This window comes from Protopterus annectens, chromosome 16.part0, assembly GCF_019279795.1.
Source record: "Protopterus annectens isolate FY-2018-M chromosome 16.part0, PAN1.0, whole genome shotgun sequence".
Lineage (NCBI taxonomy): Eukaryota > Metazoa > Chordata > Ceratodontiformes > Protopteridae > Protopterus > Protopterus annectens.
The window spans coordinates 7650629-7671044 of NC_056750.1; the positions used below are offsets into that span (position 1 = coordinate 7650629).

General features: G+C 40.5%; 1 protein-coding gene across 1 annotated transcript in view; it reads left to right on the forward strand.

The window, feature by feature from the left end:
• Positions 1–20416, forward strand: part of CCDC180 (coiled-coil domain containing 180) — a 2826277-nt gene that overhangs the window by 2625519 nt on the left and 180342 nt on the right. Inside the window, exon 32 of the mRNA XM_044058396.1 lies at positions 10654–10791. Coding sequence (XP_043914331.1) covers positions 10654–10791 — 138 coding nt within the window. The remainder of the gene's footprint in view (positions 1–10653; positions 10792–20416) is intronic.

Genomic DNA, 20416 nt, shown 5'->3' on the forward strand with positions numbered 1-20416 from the left:
GCCTCCAACTCAAGTCTCTTTAGCTCCAGATGGATTTTTAAGTCCTCTGCAGAAAGGTTGAGCTGTCCGTTCTCTGAGTATTGCACAGCTACACTGCCAGTCTGATCGTCCTCCTGACTGCTGTTTTCTGATGCAGCTGGGACCAAAGCTGCAATCATGTCTGCCTTAGTCAGGTTTCCATGCACCAATCCCTTAGTCTGACAAATCTCAGCTAACTGGCTCCTTGACAGCTTGCCATACTCCTCTGCTGACATGCTTGCCTGCTCTTCCTGACTAACTAAGCTAACAAAAAAAGTAAAACAACTGTGATCTGAACTCTGAATATTCACTGCATGGCTGATTTAGAGTACAAAAATACCTTCAGTGATCACTGTACACAAGCTGCAGGAATTTACTATCCACACCACTACAAGCCAATTACCAACCAATTAATATGTGGTGTGGAAATCCCACCACTGCCAAACAATTAATATGTGATGCATGCACACTGGCCCAGTAATCAGGGAGCCTCAATCCTCACCACTAACACCAGTGAGGGGCATCCACATTGGGAAGGATAACAAATACACACACAATAAAGTACAATTTCCCTTAAGAGCACACAGAGATCACAGCCAGTCTGGGGTGGTTTCTCCTTTTATCTCCAGATCCCCAGTAAGACTCCCCATTGGCACACCTATAGGGTACAGGTCTCAGCCTAGTGGTCAAGCTAAAACCTCCATCACCCTCTCTACCCAACCAGTACTTTGTGTCCCTGCCCAAGTAGGTGACATGCATACGCGCACACACACACACACACACACACACACACACACACACACACACACACACACTTTAAGATATGAGTTATATACAAACACACAGACACTCCTGGGGAAGGCTGGCACAGGTTCTCCAGCTATGCCCCTTCTTGCCATTCTATAAGGTAGTACCAGCTGCCACCAACCACTAATCAGCTACTAAAAAGGCCCTTACTAAAGGGTGTCCAATTATTACTGTGCAATATTATTATCCAAATAGTAAGTGTGACTGAGCAGCAAGACTATTGTTGTGGCTTTGTACAGTATCACTATATACATTCAATGTATTCTAGAGCTTAAATTATCTCTACACAAAACAGCCACAGTTGAAAGGTTTAAAATATTTAATAATAAATAATAAAAAACACAAGACAGTATTTCTTACTACACAGTGCTAGTCAAAAGTTGAGAGATCACAGGAAAATGCTTAAAATACAATAGAATAGTTCTGACATCAAGACAGAAAAACAGCTAGACTAAACTTACTATTTTCTATCTTTATCTAAGAGTAGTCACAGTTCTAAATAAACTTACATATAGAGAAAAGCAGAGTACTGGTGAGTAGTTGTCAGCTTTAGACAAAATCCAAAAATGCCCTCCCTCTCTGTCTATGAGAAAGTCCTTTAAATTGATAATACGTCCTGCTGACTCATTTTAGATTACACCATTCTTAACAATTCTCTGGTTTCCCAGGCTAACAGAAGCTCTATATTTACATTTCTTAGTAAGCTTGCACCTGGTCAGGAAACCAAAGCAATTAAAGACATTATATATGTAAAATCTAGCAACTAACTCTGGACTCAAAACAATAGAAAGGCTCTGCTGGTTCAGACACTACGGCTCTGAGATCTGAGATCAAAGCAGTCATAAAATGCTTGACTTATCAGCTTTCTTACAGCAGAGTGCACTGTTGTTACATTTTTGCAGTTCAACATCCAATACAGTCTTTTCACATTTAAGAGAACAAGCCTATGGCTTTTATTAATATTTACAAAGACATAGAATTATCTATAAAATTCTATCTAGCTAGACTGGCAGCCTTCACATATCTTCACATGCAAGTGTTAACCTTTCCTGGATGGGAATATGTGTGATCTGTACAGACCATATTGGGGAGCTGGGTTGCCTACCTGATCCACATACATTTGCAGATGGTTAATTTGCAGTCTGCAGCTATTACAGTTTCATACTTGCCTGCATCAGCGTACCTACATTCAGAGATGCATATAGCTGAAATGCAAAGGTTAACACAAGACAATCCTGGGAGAAACACACTATAATACCTTAGACAGTACTACTGTAGGTTCAGATCTTAGTGCAGAACAAAATCATATTGCATTATATCTTGTAGTACAGCTCCACATCTACACTTTAGCATGACAGTTATTTATAGGTCAACCTTCGTTCACCTCATGGTATTATACCCATGTAGAAAAACCTGTGATATTTGATTTCTTGAATAACAGCCCAGAATACACACAACAATTGGCAGAAGACAGATTTATTGGCAGTGAGAAGATACAGTGATTGGTATACAGCTGACAATCTTTATTATTTTAAACTTTACATAATGCAGGGATTGGAACACATCTGTTATCACACAATCTATGCAGTACTACCTTTATTTCTTCACAATTCTGACTGCAGTTGTACTGTATTTCCTGTAGATTAGGGAAGCAGTTAATTTAGTCCATTCACATTTTCAACGGTATACTTTATTACCAGAACATTTATTATTAATACGGTATACACATGTATTCCCAAACATTATTAATGCTGTATTAACTTTCTTTATGTAACACTAGCATGTTTCATGTCTTCATCTATATTGAACTGTACCTGGCAATACTCACTTATATCAGTCCAGATCTAGTTACACATTCATTGCAGTACACTCACAACAGACCATACCTACTGGCAGTTACTACTGTACTCTTTCTTAATTAGATTACTATATATATTGCAAGATAAATCTGTACTCACCACCCTCGGCACATCATGGCCAGGCGCCCTGCATGAGGCTCCAAGTTGTGAGCCCTCTCCTCTGCAGCTGTGGGGGGAAACACACCATTATGCGTACCTGTCTATCAGATATTCATACTAGAATTTAGTAAGTCACTGGTTCCTATACTTACATACTTCTGGGGCATTGCGGTCTCAAGCATCTTGAATCCATTGGGCCAAGACCTCCCTCTTCCTTCACTTCAGGTTGTCATAATGACGACGCACCTGCTCACCAGTGTGGGGGATTCCAGTTGCAGGGGTGAGGTCATGTGCCAGATAGTCCCAGGTCTCGGAATTGTATTCAGAGCCCTGGTACTGGCCATGCAGCAGTCTGTCACCATGGTCTTTGAAAAGAAGCCCAGCTGTAACCCTGGACTCCAAAATGCCCCAGTGCTGTATCCAGAAGCTCACTCCCTATCCGACTCCAGTCATAGCTTCTGCAGTGATTAAACTCCAACAGGTTCTGGCTGTATTCCTGCCTGTTCAGTTTAAATAAGTCTGCTTTCCCACCCTTTGCCACCATTGGACCATTTTTTAAAAATGCTAAGCTCTGCTTAGCACCGTGCAAACCCACTAAGCTTAGTTGAGCAGTGCTTACACTGGCAATGCTTAGCGGTGTACAAACCCTCTTAGCTGCTCTGAGGACTGCTTAAACTGGGACTCCTTAGCAGTGTCCATACCAGCTAAGTGGAGCTGCGTGTTGCTAAGTACTGCTAAAACAGGTCCTGTTTGAGAATTGCTTGGCTCGGCTTTGCAGAGCTTAGCTATGGGCAAACCAGAGTTTTTTAAAAAATAAAAAAACAATTATTGAAAGTATTTGTTCATTAATGATAACTTATTATTATGTGTATCTATTTTACTTTATATCCCCTAAACATATGCATTTCACTACGTCATCTGGTAGTGTAACTTTAATGTATTGGACACTTGTGTGTAACTGTGGTTTTTATCATCGGGTCTCCACTGAAAATTGGCTTCTGGTCAAGCTGGACTAACCTGGTTAAGAAATTTCAATGTATACATAAAAAAAACATATTTATGACATTTCCCTATCGCATGTAAAAAGCTGAATGGCCTGTATTCGAACCGTGCATCTACTGCACACGAGGCCATCATTCTAACCATTCAGCTACTGAGGATATGATGATCAGGGCTACACTGTTCTGTATAGCTCTCAGTTACGTTTAAGCACTGCTGAGCACCACACTGCACTACACAAACCCGCTCAGCTATGCTTAAGCATGGCCTTTTCTATTAAAATTAAAACCATTCGATTTCTAGCTTTGGCTGTCTGGCACATGTTCATTGCTAAGCACCACACACACACACACACACACACACATTTAAATTAAAAAAAAGGGACAATGACATTTTCACATTTAATTTCACTGCTATACGGCACTCTTACAGTACAGTGGGTGTGTTACAGAACTGTAAAACACCCCCTACATATAAATTGTACAACTGGCTGAGTAACACATTTATTTAATATTTTAGTGCCATCCAGCACTTTGACAGTGTAACACTCCCCCTACACTGATTCAGTAACCATGTACATGGCTCTCACTCAGTAGCACACCTTCATTAATATACAAGGCGCTGCCGAGGGGGAGCTGCAGAAATGGCCACGGTACACTCCATGCAGGGCTTGAACTATTCCTTCACAGAGTTTATTAAATCTGGGGAATGGTTGTTAATTGCAAAATAATTTCCCCATTTAGGTTAGACTTTAAATATCTTTTCAAAGCTCTATGGAATGACAACTGTATAATTTCTGACTCCCTTGTCCTTTTCAATGTGCCTATCCCTGAAGTCATTCCTAAAATCCAAACATTTTTATTATGGTCTAGCCTCTCTATAGCAAGGAAAATTGTTACTAAAAATTGGAAATCCCACTCTACTCCTGTCTTTAAAGTTTGAGTTTATTCATGTTGTGAAATACATTTGTAAGAATGAGATTGCTACTATAAAAGGAAGGACTAACAACAAAATGTATAATTTGTTTGGACAAAATTGTCTAATCTGTTACAGAAATATTAAGTATTCTCCTACGTATATTGCTTGTTTGTTTTTTCTTATCACTATACTGTTAAGTTATTGTGTTATAAAATGAATAAAAACATTTTGGAAAAAAAATCATAAGTTTAGCTTATTATCAAAAAAAAAAAAAATATATATATATATATATATATATATATATATATATATACTGATCATCTTTACATGATCAAATTTTCACTTACCTGAAACTTAACAGGACAAGATGACTTTGCTGAAAACTTACTTTCATGAACACTTGGATCACTGAAATTTTAACTCTGGGAAAGGAAGCACTTGGCCACCATGGTGAACTTTGCCCTTTTCCCCACAGTAGTGCGATCTCAGAGTTGGTATATTTAGTTGGGGAGGGGTGGGTGATGAAGCCGCACACATGGGTGGGTTTGATTTGATTTGTTTTTTTTTTTTTGTGGTGACCAAGTTGGTCCTTTCTGGGAATACAATTGTCGTGATCCGAGTCTTCATGAACGTAAGTTATTGGCGAAGTCATGTCATCCATTTCAGTTTCAGGTAAGTGTAAATTCCATTATGCGAAGTAGACCCACATATATACACATGCATATAGTATACATATATCTATATACGTAGATAGTATATACACGTATATGTGTGCATGTGTATACAAGTATGTATACTTATATCTATACCTATAAATATATATATATATATATATATATATATATATATATATATATATATATATATATATATATATATATATATATAAAGTCAGTGCACCCTAACAGTGTTCCAGGTTGCTACCTACTGACCATTTCCGCAATCTGTTCAACCTGGGCTTCATATGAATCTCTGTGCCTGCTTGGAGAATTGGAGTCCTTTTTCCTTACAAAAAGAAGACCCCACCACTGATCTTGTTAAATAGAGACCCACAAATCACACAAGAGTACAAGCAAGACAGTGGACCACATGATTATGGACCTCATGAATGTGGGTATTAGCAAACTAAAGTCCCTTGACCTGAATCAGTTTGGGTGTTTGAAAGGTGGATCTTGTGTTCTTAACCTGATTAACTTCTTTGTAAAAGACACTTGGACCTTGGATGAGGGTAAGTTAGTACACACAGCTTATTATGATCTATCCAAAGCTTCTGACACCATTCCTCATTCAGGCATCATAGGTAAACTTACCAAGCTAATTATAAACCCTTGTATTACTATATTTGCTGATGACTGTAAACTTGGAGTCATCATCAACCCACTAGGGATTGCCAGATTTTACAAGAAAAACTAACATGCACAATTTGGTAGTTCCATGATTATGGTCTCGAGCTAAATGCCCAAAAATTGGGGCATTATATCATTCAGTAAGCAGGAATACCATTGTTCCTTCCAAATTAATGGCATGCCTCTCAAAATAGACAGCTATCAGGCACCTGGACGCATTTTTTGACAACAAGCTCTTCTTTGCCCACCATGTAGCCATGATCGTTAGTAAATCCTTCTAATTAAGTCAGCTGATTACTAAAGGCATTTCTTCCTGGACCAGAGATGTTGTCATATCTGTGTTCCTCCCATGTTAGGTCCACAATTGAATCTAGTACTCCCTTTGGCATATACCTGTTTAAACATATGTATTGATTATTATAGCAATAACCCACGCCTGGGTGTGGGTAATGCTGGATTTACCCACGGTTGGTGTGGTTTGGTCACGAGGGCGAAGCCTGAGTGGCCAAACAAAGCCAACCGTAAGTAAATCCAACATTACCTACACCCAGGCGTGGGTTATTGCTATTATACAATGACATCATTTAAGAAAAAAAATAATTACTTTTCTTAAATATTGGCATTGTATAATGCCTCCTTGCTGCCCTTGCGCAGATGTCTGGTATTCTGTGGCAGTTCTGATATACTGCGCATGCGTACGCCTACACAGTACATCAGAGCTGTGGGCAAAAGCAACGGAGAAAGCAAGATCTCCGTTGCTTTTTACAAACTGTTTTGCTATGTTAAATGGGTTTAACATAGCGAGATGGCTTTAAAAAAAGCAATGGAGAATCTCCGTTGCTTTTTTTAAAGCTGTCTCGTTATATTAAACGAATTTAGCATAGTGAGACAGTGTGAAGCAAAGGAGATTTTGCGTTCTACATTGCTGTAAAAAAAGAGTTATAGTAATGTTAAAAGTCCGGGCGACCGGACCTTTTTCCATTACTATAACTCTGATTTACAACGTGCACGCTGACCAATCAGCATGCACATTTTGAATATTAATGGGGGGTCGTTGTATAATTATTTATTAATATTTGTTTACCAGACAAGTTCAACTTGGCCAAGGCAGGCCACGTTTCAGTGGAGGCCCAAGCAGAAAAGCTACACAATTAACAAATCTTACAAGATGTCGTACAATACAATACATCAAATATTAAGTAACAGATGCACATACAGCAATTACTATTAAAAAAAAACAGAAATGAAATATATCCTACACATCACTATATTCCACAGTCACATTTCATATTTACTTAGTAGCACTGATAATGTTAAGTTAATAAGTTGGTGCAATAGAATGTGTAGGGCAGTACTGCTAGACAGCAGATTGTTTGGTGAGAATCTCTAGGTCCTGCTAACTTATTGTATCTTCTTCTGAAGGCCCAGAAGCTTACTTTATGCATGAAGACCAAAAGGACAATACAGCATACCTCTCAACCTCTTAGTGCAAGACATCTGGACACGGCTTAAAATAATGGCAGAGGGGGGTGGGGCAAAGGTCCTAAAACAGGAACAAACGTTAAATACTGTTCTAATAAATTTAGAAAGTTCCTATAATAACAGGATTTGTGTTAGTGTACATTTTCTGTAGGATATGAAGTTTGAAACAAAAATGTCTATTGTTATTTAGCGATTTCAGTCTTTGGTGACTTGCCAGAAATTTGCCAGAAAACCATAACTTTCATGAGCAACAGATGAGAAATCTGACATAAAAATCTGGACATTCTGCTAAAATCTGGACAGTGGAGAGGTATGCAGTACAGATAAGAGGATAGATGGATTACAGTTATAGAAATTTATAACATATGATCCATCTTTGAAAAACTGTTTTCTCACAAAGAAAATAATAATGCGCATTTGTTACTGAGGTAGGCCCATAGGGCATACAGTCCCTTTTCAGTGGTTACCCAGGAGCAATGTCTGATTGGGACTATATTACAACATCGATGTTTCAAAACTTCAAATGTTCTAATATCGACCCCTATTCAGCGAAATCTGAAAACATCGAACATACAGAACAGCAAATTTTTTCCCAGGGAAAAAATTTGCTGTTCCAAAACGAATGCACACAACACAAGCACACCAAACAAACAGCAATCCACATACACCTAAAATCTTACACCTAACCCTACACTAAACTATACACACACACCACTACCTATCCACTTACCTTAACCCAAACCCTAACCCTAAGGTCTGTCACTATCGCACACTCACCTCTCACCTGCGCCTTAACCCTAACCCTAACCCTAACTCACCTACCCCGCCCTAACCCTCACGTCCACACAATCACACACATACCTAACCCGCACTCATCTAACCCGCCCTAATCCTCACGTCCACACAATCGCACACATACCTAACCTGCACCCTAACTCTAACTAACCTAACCCGCACTCAATCGCAAACTTACCTGAACCTGACCTGTAACTTTCCACCACAGCACTGAAAATACCGAAGCAACAGAAACGGACAACCAGATTCTTTCCCTAGGAAAAATTAATTTTTCTGTTGCTTTGATATTTTCAGCTTTCACTGAAAATGGGGTTGATATTAGAACAATCGAAGTTTTGAAACTTCAATGTTCTAATATAGACCCTGTCTGGTTAAGTGACTTGCTCATAGTCACACATGAAGGAAGTGATAGCTGAGGGACTCAAACCCTGCATCACAGAAACTACAGCTCACAAACTTAACCTCTGCACCACCTTCCAGACTGAGACAAATTAAGGGCATGTGTGGTGTGTTCCATCATCTGTACAGAATACCTTAAATTTCTATTTCTCGCAACAGTCTCCTTAAGGATGACCTCTTTCTGATCTCAAATGACCCTATCATAGATGATCTCCTTCATATTCACAAAACCAGCAATGCCTTGAGTGCCAGTATTGAAGATTGAAGGTGGCTGGTAGAACTCGAACCTGCTAGTGTGATAAGTACCTCACTCAAAGAATTCCTGCTCTCTGGAACATACATTCCCTTCATAATAAACAAAGTAGTTCCCTTACCCAACTCACAACCTGCATGACTGGATAGGTAACTACAAATAAATTCAAGTCTTGCCCCACAAAACCTTCATGGAAAGGGGTAGTAAGCAGTGGGAATGGCAGAGGCTGGGCTATAGATGACCTTCCGAATCAGTTATCTAGTGGCAGTCTGCTGTGTGTGTGTGTGTGTGTGTGTGTGTGTGTGTGTGTGTGTGTGTGTGTGTGTGTGTATGCATATATATATATATATATATATATATATATATATATATATATATATATATATATGGGTCTACTTTACATGGTTGACATTTCATAAAGTCGAAGACCATATGGCCGAGACCATACGATTGACTTTTGAAATGTCAATCATGTAAAAAAAAAAACAAACAGAAAAAAACACAACAATTACTTACCTTCACATTGCTAGCAGGGGAGCAAGCCCCCCTGCACCCCCCATGGGGGGCTCCAGCCCCAACACCCCTCTGGAACATAAATATACCAACTCCGAGATCGCACTACAGTGTGGAAGATGGAAATCTTTCTATTCCGCACTGTACGGAGATGCCCATTCTGCATGGTTGACATTTCAAAAATCGATCATATGGTCTTGACCATATGGTCTTTCACTTTATGAAATGTTGACCATGTGAAGGGGACCCACATAGATATATATATATATATATATATATATATATATATATATATATGCGTTTATACTGAAACACCGAATATCACTAATTCAGCCTTTCAGTTTATGGAATCCACTACATCGACACACATACATTTACACACACACATGAAATAAATAAGCACATTTAAAAATAGTTATATGCCAACTCCAAAATCACACAACAGTGGGGAATAAGGAAAAAAACTCCTTACCTACTGTTAGCTATCTTGCACCAACAACCAGCAATTCATCTGGAGCCCAAATTCCACCCCACAAATGCATACAATCACACACACGCCCATGCATTCAAACACATGAACACATTCGTACATGCTGACATATTCACCCACACATAAACACACATTCAAATGTACATACAGATGATCTGTTTTCACATTATTCTACATACATTGACCAAATAAGTTTGATATGATGCAGACTGAAGTAGAAATCAACCATCTCCATTTCATCCACATGAACGGCACACAATATGTGTGTGTGTGTGTGTGTGTGTGTGTGTGTGTGTGTGTGTGTGTGTGTACGCACACACACACACAAACACGCACTGAGACACACATATGTTAGACATCAGGGGTGCAGAATTAGTTGGGAAAGTGCAAATACATTTACTTATAGATTTTCCTGTAATATAATATAGATTGCTACAGTCTAAGATTGTTAGAGGTAGATCAGGAACAGCATATTATATCAGACTTTGAGCACATGTCTTTATGAGGTTTATCTGTTAATGGAAGTGTTCTGTTACTGTGGAGTTAAGTGTAAAAGGGGTTTAATTTTTCCCCATTGATGTCCTTATCCTTTGTGCAGTAGTCTGAAAAGCCTGTAAGCAACAAATGTGTAGCCAATAAGCCTAATGAATTTTCTCTCTTTTGTAATTTGGGTAGATTGCAAACAAGAATAGTCTTAAACCTTCACTTGGTCACCCTGACAATGTTGTAGAATTGGAAAATTTGTGTAAGCAAGAGGAAGACAGACAATCAGAACAGAGAAGAGGAACTGAAAATCTTATCTTAACACTGCAGGTAAGCACCATTCTACAATATAAAATGCTCCACCCTTTTCTACATAATGTTATCATAGATGACAGTTAATGTGGAATTTTAAGTACTAGAAAGTCTGAAAGAGCATCGCATTAAAAGCTTTACATTTGTCATTTAACAATAACTAATTTTATTTAGACATTGTTGTCTGATTAGGAGTTACACAGGATATGGGTAAAGTAGCAGTCACATAATAATTGCTTTTATTCAGTGATCTTCATGAGCGAAGCACTTAATGAAAAAAATTCCCATCGTCTGCTTTATTCTGTAAAACCATAGATTGGCACCATCAAGTTTCTTAGATGTAGTGTGCTTCCAAAAAAAGCACAGTAACACACTAACAAAGGCAAGCATAACTAGAGACTGATGTTAACAGATGTGGATATCTGGGTGTTCCATTCCATGTGTAAGCAATGAGTGGTCTATTGGTCAACTGTCGGCATGCATTGAATATTAAACCAAACTGTTTTATTAGCTAAGCACTCTCCAATCTTTATTTTTGCTCGTGAAGCTATGTAGGGGGCAGAGATAGTGGTGGTTGGAAGGTGCAGATGGTGTGGGAGTGCAATACTGATATTTGTTTATGAAATTCTGGAATTCTGCTACAGTTTGACTGTAGCAAGCTGCTTGCTACAATTGTAGTAATCAGCTTACTACAGTTTCAAGTGAAAGAGCTGCTCAGTTTTGCTCTTCACCTATTTAAAATTGTTTAGGGGGCAGGAATAACACACAGCACCAGATGAGCTTGCTGTTGTTCTGTACCTTTAGTCAAGATAGTTGAGAGATGAGGCAAAAGGACTGATGTTTAAGATCTTTTAAGATCTTTGGATCTTTGACTGAGCTGCTCAAGTAGCCAAGATCACATGACACACTATTCCCTGCACTAACACCCTTAAAAAAAAAAAAAAATATATATATATATATATATATATATATATATATATATATATATATATATATATATATATATATATATATGTGGGTTCCCTTTATAATTTTGAAATACTGAAATCCCGACTTTCAGTATTTCGAAATTATAATACCGAAGCCTTGAAATTCCAAAACACCAGAAGCGCGAAATTCAAAATACCGAAGTTCGGAGCTTCTGGTGTTGCGGTGTGTGAATGCATAGGTGTAAGTGTAGGTAAGTACATATGAGTGTGTTGGTTAGGGGCTTTAGTGTATGTTAGTGTGTGTTTTGGCTGTGATGTGTGTGTGCAAGGGGCTGTGAAATGTGTGTGTGAGTAACCTTTATGTGTGTGATTGTGCGATCTCGGAGTTAGTATATATAAGTAGGGGGGGTGTGCAGGGAGGCTTGCCCCCCTACTTGTCTGTAGTGTAGGATTGTTTGTTTGATTGTGGGGGGAGATTGTGTGTATGTGTGTGGTGTATTTGCACTGTAGGTTCGTGGTTTTAAATTTTGCGGTTATGGGGTTTCGGTATTTAAAGATTTCGGCTATAGAATTTCAAAATACTGAAATTCGGGATTTCAGTATTTTGGGATTCTATAGTGAACCTATATATATATATATATATTTATATATATATATATATATATATATATAAATATATATATATATATATATATATTTATATATATATATATCTTACTGCTATATAGAGTAGTATTATATTTATTTTTTTAAGTCCTCTGCCTTTCTTTCAAACTATATTTACACCCTAAACTACACTAGTTGCATGTGTGCAACGGTAGACACATCACAACACACTATTAGACTGATTCAATCATTTTGTCCTTTGGATGAGACATTAAACAGAGGCCCCATCTGCCTGAGATGTAAAAAGATGCCATGGCAGTTATCGGAGAGTAGGGGTTGCTTTGTTTACATTATTCATGCTATTTATACTAGTTGCATTATGTACAAAACTCTACTTCATAAATACTATTTACACTATTTGCAACCCCATGTTCCCATTTCTCTTACTTCATATAACATTATTACAGAATACAACTTTGAAAAAAAAAAAGAAAAACACAAAATAAACCTGTAGATCAATATGTATGTATATAACTTAAGAAGCAGTCCAAGGGCTTGCACAGGTGTATAATTGTGGGCAAACCCTTATCAAAACCCTTTCTCCATACATCCACCAAGTATTCAGAACACTATGTCTGGGCAGTTCCCATCAGTTTCTCCTGCCAGCCTGGTCAACATGGGCATACTTATACAGTGTAGCAACTGTGTCATGTTCACTGACAGCCCTCTTCTTCTAGCACATAATTCTTCTACTTGCAAGAAATGCATCTACATCAGTAACCTGGAATCCATGCTCTCTCATGCCACAGTCAGTACTCCTGACAAAGAGGAGACAACACCAAACACCTCACACACAGCAGACAGCACACCAGTGTCTCACAAACACAGCCCATAAGGCATAGAAATAAACTAACGTAGCCCATAAGGCATAACAGTAAATCAAACATACTAGTCATTGGTGACTCAGTTGTGAGATACACCAATGTCCCCCTCACCAGCCTCAACAAGGTGAAGGTCACAGTCAGTCATCTGTCAGGTGCCAGAATCTGCCACATCACACACGCACTTAAGTCTCTCTTCAGCAGGTACAAGTATAACTCCGTCATTGTACATGTTGGGGTGAATGACTTGAGATGTACCTCCCTGGACTGTATGAAGAGAGACATGATTGAGCTGTCAGAATACGTGTCCCAGGCAGGTATGACCCTAGCACTAATCAGCATCCTACCTTCACCAAGAATGATACCATAATATCAACAAAATATAATTGACTTCAACAATTGGATTAGTTCCTGGTGTCTTTCCAAGGGGATCCAGTATCTGCCTGCTTGGGATGACATGGTTGACAGGCCTCGATGCTTTGCCAGAGATGGCCTCCATCTGTCACCCCTGAGATTCCAGATCCTGGCCAAGGCCCTTGCCTTCCCCACTGTGCCTTTTTTAGGCAATGTCTAATAGACAAATCTTCCAACAAAAAAGATCTGTCAAAAAGCAAATTGAAGGTCATGCTGCTTAACTCTAGGAGACTTAACTTGACAATGTACTCACCTTGCACTGGAAGATACCGATGTCTGTAAGGTCACGAAAACATGGTTCAGGGCTGTGGAGAGTACTTCTGCCTTACCAGGTCATACCTTATTCAACACATTCTGACCCAAAATGAGGTTGGGAGGACTAAGGGTGGTGGAGTCTCTGTCTTCATTAAGGACAGGCACACTGCCAGACTGGTTTGCCAGCATGATGCACTGGAATTACTCCAGGTCCAACTGACAGTTGGAAAGACACCCATCCGAGGTATAGCCAGCTGTAGACTCCCCTCCATGAGTCAAGACACCCACTCCTCTTACCTTGACCTAGTTGACTCCATCAAGGTACTCCTTAACACCCTGATCCTTGGTGACTTCAACTAACCCACCATAGACTGGGTGAACTATTCCTGCACTAATGCACGCACCCAGTGATTACTTGACTTCATCATTTCTAATGCACTAGTCCAACTCGTCTCATCCCCAACAAGGGGAGATAACATTCTGGACTTGGTTCTCACCAACATGGGTGACCACTGCACCACTCCCATAGTACATTCTTCCCTGGTGAGATTAGGTGATATCATTCAGAGTTCCTATCCCATGCAACCCCCCCTGGCATAACCAGGCTAAAAAACTTCTCAAAAGCTGACTATAACCTCCTAAGGGTGGTATCAGTAGCTTCACACTCCCGTCCCCCTCAGAGGATGCAAAAAACAATGCTGAACAGTACGCCAATGCACTATACAAGCACCTGTACAACTTCTTCGACTCAGCCTTACCCAACAGAACTAAAATCTGCTCCTCAAGGAAACACAAACCGGTCTGGTGGACATCCTCTATCAACAGGTTTTACAACAAAAGGAAGAAACTGTTTTCCAAGGAAAATAGCTATGGGAGTTATAGAGAGCTTAGGAACCTGGGAGAAAACCTCATGGGGTCATATACTTAGATAGAATTAGGTAGGGTGAAGGCAGGTACATTTCCATTTAGTGGGCAGGTGTTTCAAAAGCCAGGTTTTGAAGTTTTCTGAGTTAGATATAGTTCTTAGAGTGGAAGGGAGTGAGTTCCATTTCTTGCCTAGTGAGAAAGAGACGAGAAGTTGGCCAGCAGGACGTTTGGGTTTGTGGATAGAAATTAAGTTTTGATGTTCGGATCTGAAAGTTCTGTTAGGGGTATAAGGTGGAAGGATATTTGTTAGAGCGGGACATTTTGTTGGTTGAAATACAAGTCTGTGTGCAGTGGTGAGTTGGAGGTAGTCTAGGTAGCTTATGAGTTCTAGTCAATTCAGAGATTGTAGAGTAAGGCAATGATGGGTGGAATGTTTGGATTTGATGGCAAATTTAGAGATTTTATTGCAGCAGTTTTCTAGTTTGGAGGTAATGGAGGAGGACAGGTTAGTTTAGTTAGGAGAGGGGCTCCGTATAATACGGAAGGAAGAAGATAAGTAGTGGCCAGAGTTTGCCTAATAGAGTTGGAGAGAAAGCGATTGTTCCTGTACAGCATACCTAGCTTTTGGTGGGTTTTCTTTATATTTTGTTGAATATGGATATCAAACTTGAGGTGTTCGTCAGTAGTAATAATTCATATGTATTTAATATGTATACTTTTTGTAGAATAACAGAGTAAAACGTTTCTACCATGCAGTCATTTTTTTTTCATTATCTTTTCATATTCACCAAATCTTTATTCCTAATATATTTATTTTCTATTACCTTTAATTTTGTTAATTCACACCAAATCATTTACTTTTAGTTCTATTTAATTGCAGTCTTACTTTAACAATACTTCAATTCTTACCATTTCTTCATTCATCCATACTTTATTTTTTCACAACTATAACCAATTCATCAACATATTACATTGATATTGGTACTGTAACTGTTATTGTTATCTAACACCCATACTGCATTTTTTAAACTCATATTTACATTTATGCTTTATAACATTTATTACCATCACTTTTTTCCAAGCCACCCATTGACTTTTACTCTCAACCAAGAATGTTCTTAACATATTTTTATGACTTTAACTTACCTTTCACCTACATGATATACTTCAGTTATTCTCCACATTGCCTCATTACTAATCCTATCAAAGGGATTTGCAACATCAAATGTTAGTATTCTTATCTCTCTATTTCTTTGCAGTAGCACATTCATTACTTCATTAACCATTCTTAACATCTCAGTTACTTCTTTGCCTTTAACCACGAACACACAGTTACCTAGTACTTGATCAAACACATGCTGCACTGTTTTTACATTATTCTGTTGGATATTATTTTAAATTGTTTTCATAGGGTTATTTATCTCCAGTTCTTTAAATCTTTTTTTTTTCTCATCTTTCTTCCATATGAATTTTATTACATCATCACGTATCTTTTTCTTTTATTTTCTGTCTATTAACCATTTATTTTCTGCATGACAAAAACAATCCCCCAGATTCACAAAAGCCTGCACAGAGTGCAAGATGAGTGCAGTAGCTCACGCAAGCAATATGTCTGCCATGTGATCCAGGAACAGCCGGCAGGGGCGTGCACGAGAGCTCCAGCACTAATTTTGCACGGACTAAGCCTTGGTATGCAAATCATCTCATTTGCCAGAGAAATCCATGCAAATGAAGTGATATTGCAATCCAGGAAGCTTGCAATAGTCTGCGCAAGACAAGTGCAATCTGCAGAAATGTACTGTTACTAACCAAGTACATTTCTGCAAATTCCAAAACAGAGCTATGACAGCTCCAAATAAAGGCTGCATATTATTGAGGCCATTGGCATTGCAAACTGTAAAAAAAAAATAAGTAAAACAACTTTTATTTTTTTTCACCAATCTCGGCTGTGTAAGCATAGGGCAGTGGCACGCAAACGGCATCGGGGGGGGGGGGGGATAATAAAATAAACTGAAAATGAGCATTCTAACAAAAATCAGTATTCTGCCATGCAAGTCAGTGGCAGGCAAAAGACAACTTGACCAGTGAGTAGTGGTTGCTAAGGGGGGAGGCTCAGTGTGGGACATGTAACTATGCATTAGTAGGCAATCCTATGCAAATAAGGGAAAGGTTAGTGAATCCCAGATTTTCCCAGGGTGTGAGGCAGGTCCCAAGAGCATAAGAGTACAAATAACTGGGTGCAAAACTAGGATATAGGTGACATCATGGGGGTGTGTGTCAGGCATACTGTAAGCGCATTGGAGACCTGTGGCTCGAGATTGCTCCTCGGTTAGCACAGCTAAGCTAGGGGTGTGTCTAAACCTGCCTAGCACACTTTACAAAATGTAAGCAGGTGTGTGTGCTGCGTATCAGGTTCTACAGGAAGAAAAAGGAAGTTAAACCAGGAAAAAGCAGCTCTGTGCACATATGAGCACTCTGCGCGGCGCACACATGGGTTTAAACAGGGAGGCAATGAAAAGGGAAAACAGCAGTAGGAAGGTAATCAAGGAGAACTAGCTTAGCTGACAGGTGAAATGGATCAGAATCAGCCAATTACACAGGCAGCAGACCAGCCCAGCCCAGCACACTACTATAAACTATGCAAACACCTTTCCCCCTTGTTTTTCCCAAAATCTCTGCACCACCAGTGTATACAGATGGGAAAATTTTGCAAAACGAAAGCAAGAGAAAAAATGTTAAAGACTGCTTTTGCTATCATAAACCAGCATGTGCAAGAGGCTGAGGGTGGTGAGGATGTGAATGCTGCTGAGCAACCCACAGTGAGGATATGGAGAAGAGTGTACAGACCCAGGGTAACCTACCAAGGGCTACATGAGCTGGAGATAGTGGAGCGCTATAGGGTGGACAGGGACCACCTACAGCAAATTGTTGAGCTGTACCGGCCACGTCTCACACACAGAACTAACAGAGGGGAACCCATCCCAGTGGATACCAAGGTATGTGTAGGCTTAACAATACTAGCTACAGGTACCTTCCAAAGGCCAACTGGGGATATGATGGGGATTTCACAGGCATCAGCATCCAGGGTACTCCACCAGTTCCGGGATGCCAAGTCAGCACATATCGGTGAGCATGTATATTTCCCCATCAACCGTGAGGCGTTGGCCAGCAATATGTGTCTCTTCCACCAGATAGCAGAATACCCTGAGGTAGTGGGTGCAATAGACTGCATGCGCATACACATTAAAGTACCACCAGGTGAGCGGGGTAGGGTCTACATTGACCGCAAGGGCTTCCCCTCCATCAACTGCCAGGTTGTGTGCGATGCCCAGGACATAATAATGAATGTGTGTGCTGGCTGCCCTGGAAGCTACCACGATTCCCACATCTGGCATCTGATGTAGATGTACCAGAAATTTACCAATGAGGACATCCCACACGGTCACCTAGTGGGGGATGCTGGATATGCACTGGAGCCATGACTGATGACACCCATCAGAAATGCACACACACCCGAACAAGAAATCCATAATGATGCACACGCATGAACACGAATCATAATAGAGCGTGTGTTTGGGATGCTCAAGTCATGGTTCCGGTGCCTGGACACATCCGGTGGAGCCTTACAGTATTCACCAACTACATGTATCCAAATTGTCCTTGTATATGCCATGCTACACAATGTGATCCTTGCGGAAACATCTGCAGCAGGAACAGTATGGGGCAGGGCCACACAGCTCCCCACCAGTGCCAAGGCCTGCACAGGCGCAGAGTGACTCGGAGGAGGAACAACCTGAGCCTGCTCCAGTAGGCAGAAGGAGGCATGCCCAGTATGCCCTGGCCTTGGCAAAGAGGCAACGCATAGCACATGCACTGACACAGTAGGGACCCAGGGAATGACACCTCTCTCCAACTCGCACATACAGTAAAAGGGATGCCAAACATGACACTACCTGTGCTCAACCATGTATAGGGAGTGTACTATATTCATCCGACATAGGCAGCATTGCATCACCACCCTCAATACTGGGACACCCACAAGGTAAGTGACAAACACATGCCAGTCAGTGGGGGGGGGTACATACCCAACAACAGTCACAGCCAGCAGGATAGGTGTAGACAAACGCAAACAAATGCTGTACCCCAGCCCTACACAGACAGACTACAACAGGCCAGTCAGTTGGATGTCAGTTGTGAAGGCTAGGAAGTCAGAAACTAATATGTAGGTAATTAAAGCTACGATCTGTAGTACACTGGTATGCCTCTAGCCAGCACGATAAGTAAGACTACAGACTGAAATGGTGTACCTGACATCCCAGTACAGTCCTAGCAACTGTGTAAAAGTGTAAGGTGTGCCCCACCATCCTATGTACATTTATAGTAACAGTCAGGTGTGCCCCCCCCACCCCTGTGTAGAAATGTAGAAACAGTTTGGTGTCCCCCCCAGCTAAGCAGAAATGTAGCAGCAGTCAATGCGAAATGACTGATATATACCCTGCAGACACAGCATGCTACCTGTCGGTGTGCAGCACAAAGGTCAGCACTGCAGTACAAACCACCTGGACTTGATCCACACATGCAATATAGTGGGGATGGAGAATAATTGCCTATACCCACTGTACTGCATGCTAGGAATTCCTATATCACAATAGGGGGTTGTGGGGGGCCCGGCTCCCCAGAGGGGGGTGCAGGGAGTTATGCCCCCCGCCATTACAATATGTATTCAAACTTGCAGTTCGAGTGTCAGCGAAGGTGCCTTTAGAACTGCAGTTCTCTTAACTGTGGTGCAGTAAGAAATAACAGGTTAGTCCTTTCTGTTTGCAGAAAGGGCCATTCAAAGGAATGATTGTCCCTCTGTCAAAGGTGAAGACATATATATCAATATAGACATATATGGACATACATCTGTAGATGGAACTGGCACTGTAATCACAACATATATGTCCATATGCACCATTGATGGGTTTGAAAGACCCAAACAACATACATCTGGCATTGGTAGGTATCCCCCCCAGCTAAATACGTCTGGCCTGCAATACAGTACCAACCTTAGCAGATCTCATAAGCAGGACCCTATATGACAAGGGCAGTACATGTTAACAGTAATTCATCCCACCTGTAGGATGTAAGGCTGGCATTACTAACATATCATGCAGTACAGTCAAGTGACATGTCATGCTTGGGGGAACCCCCTGGGCAGGTGCAGTAAGTAGCTGGGATCCCTCATACAATCCAATAGCCCTACATCTGACAATGGTTTCACCAATGTTGGCAAGGACATCCACAAACCCACCATGTCAGCTGGGAACTACTACCTGGTAGCCTGATGACCGTGGTCTGCAGGGACATGGAATATACCAACAATGAACCCATGGCCAATGTCACTGGTTATCTCAACACATGGGACCCTGCCAATGTTGGACTTGTCAAAGGCAGAGAATACAACCTGAACCCGGTATACCTCCTCAATCCAATCATGACAAGTGTAGATGAGGGTTAGGAGGTGCACAATGTTGATGTACATCATAGCAGGCTTTTGTACACCATCCCACTTGTAGGAATGTGTGCAGTTGTTACAGGATCTACCTCCTTTCACAGGATATGTTTCCATCAGGACTGCTTGGCATATACCAATATACCACAGGTGCCATCCCGTGGGCATATAGTCCATCACAGGTCATAGATGTGTCA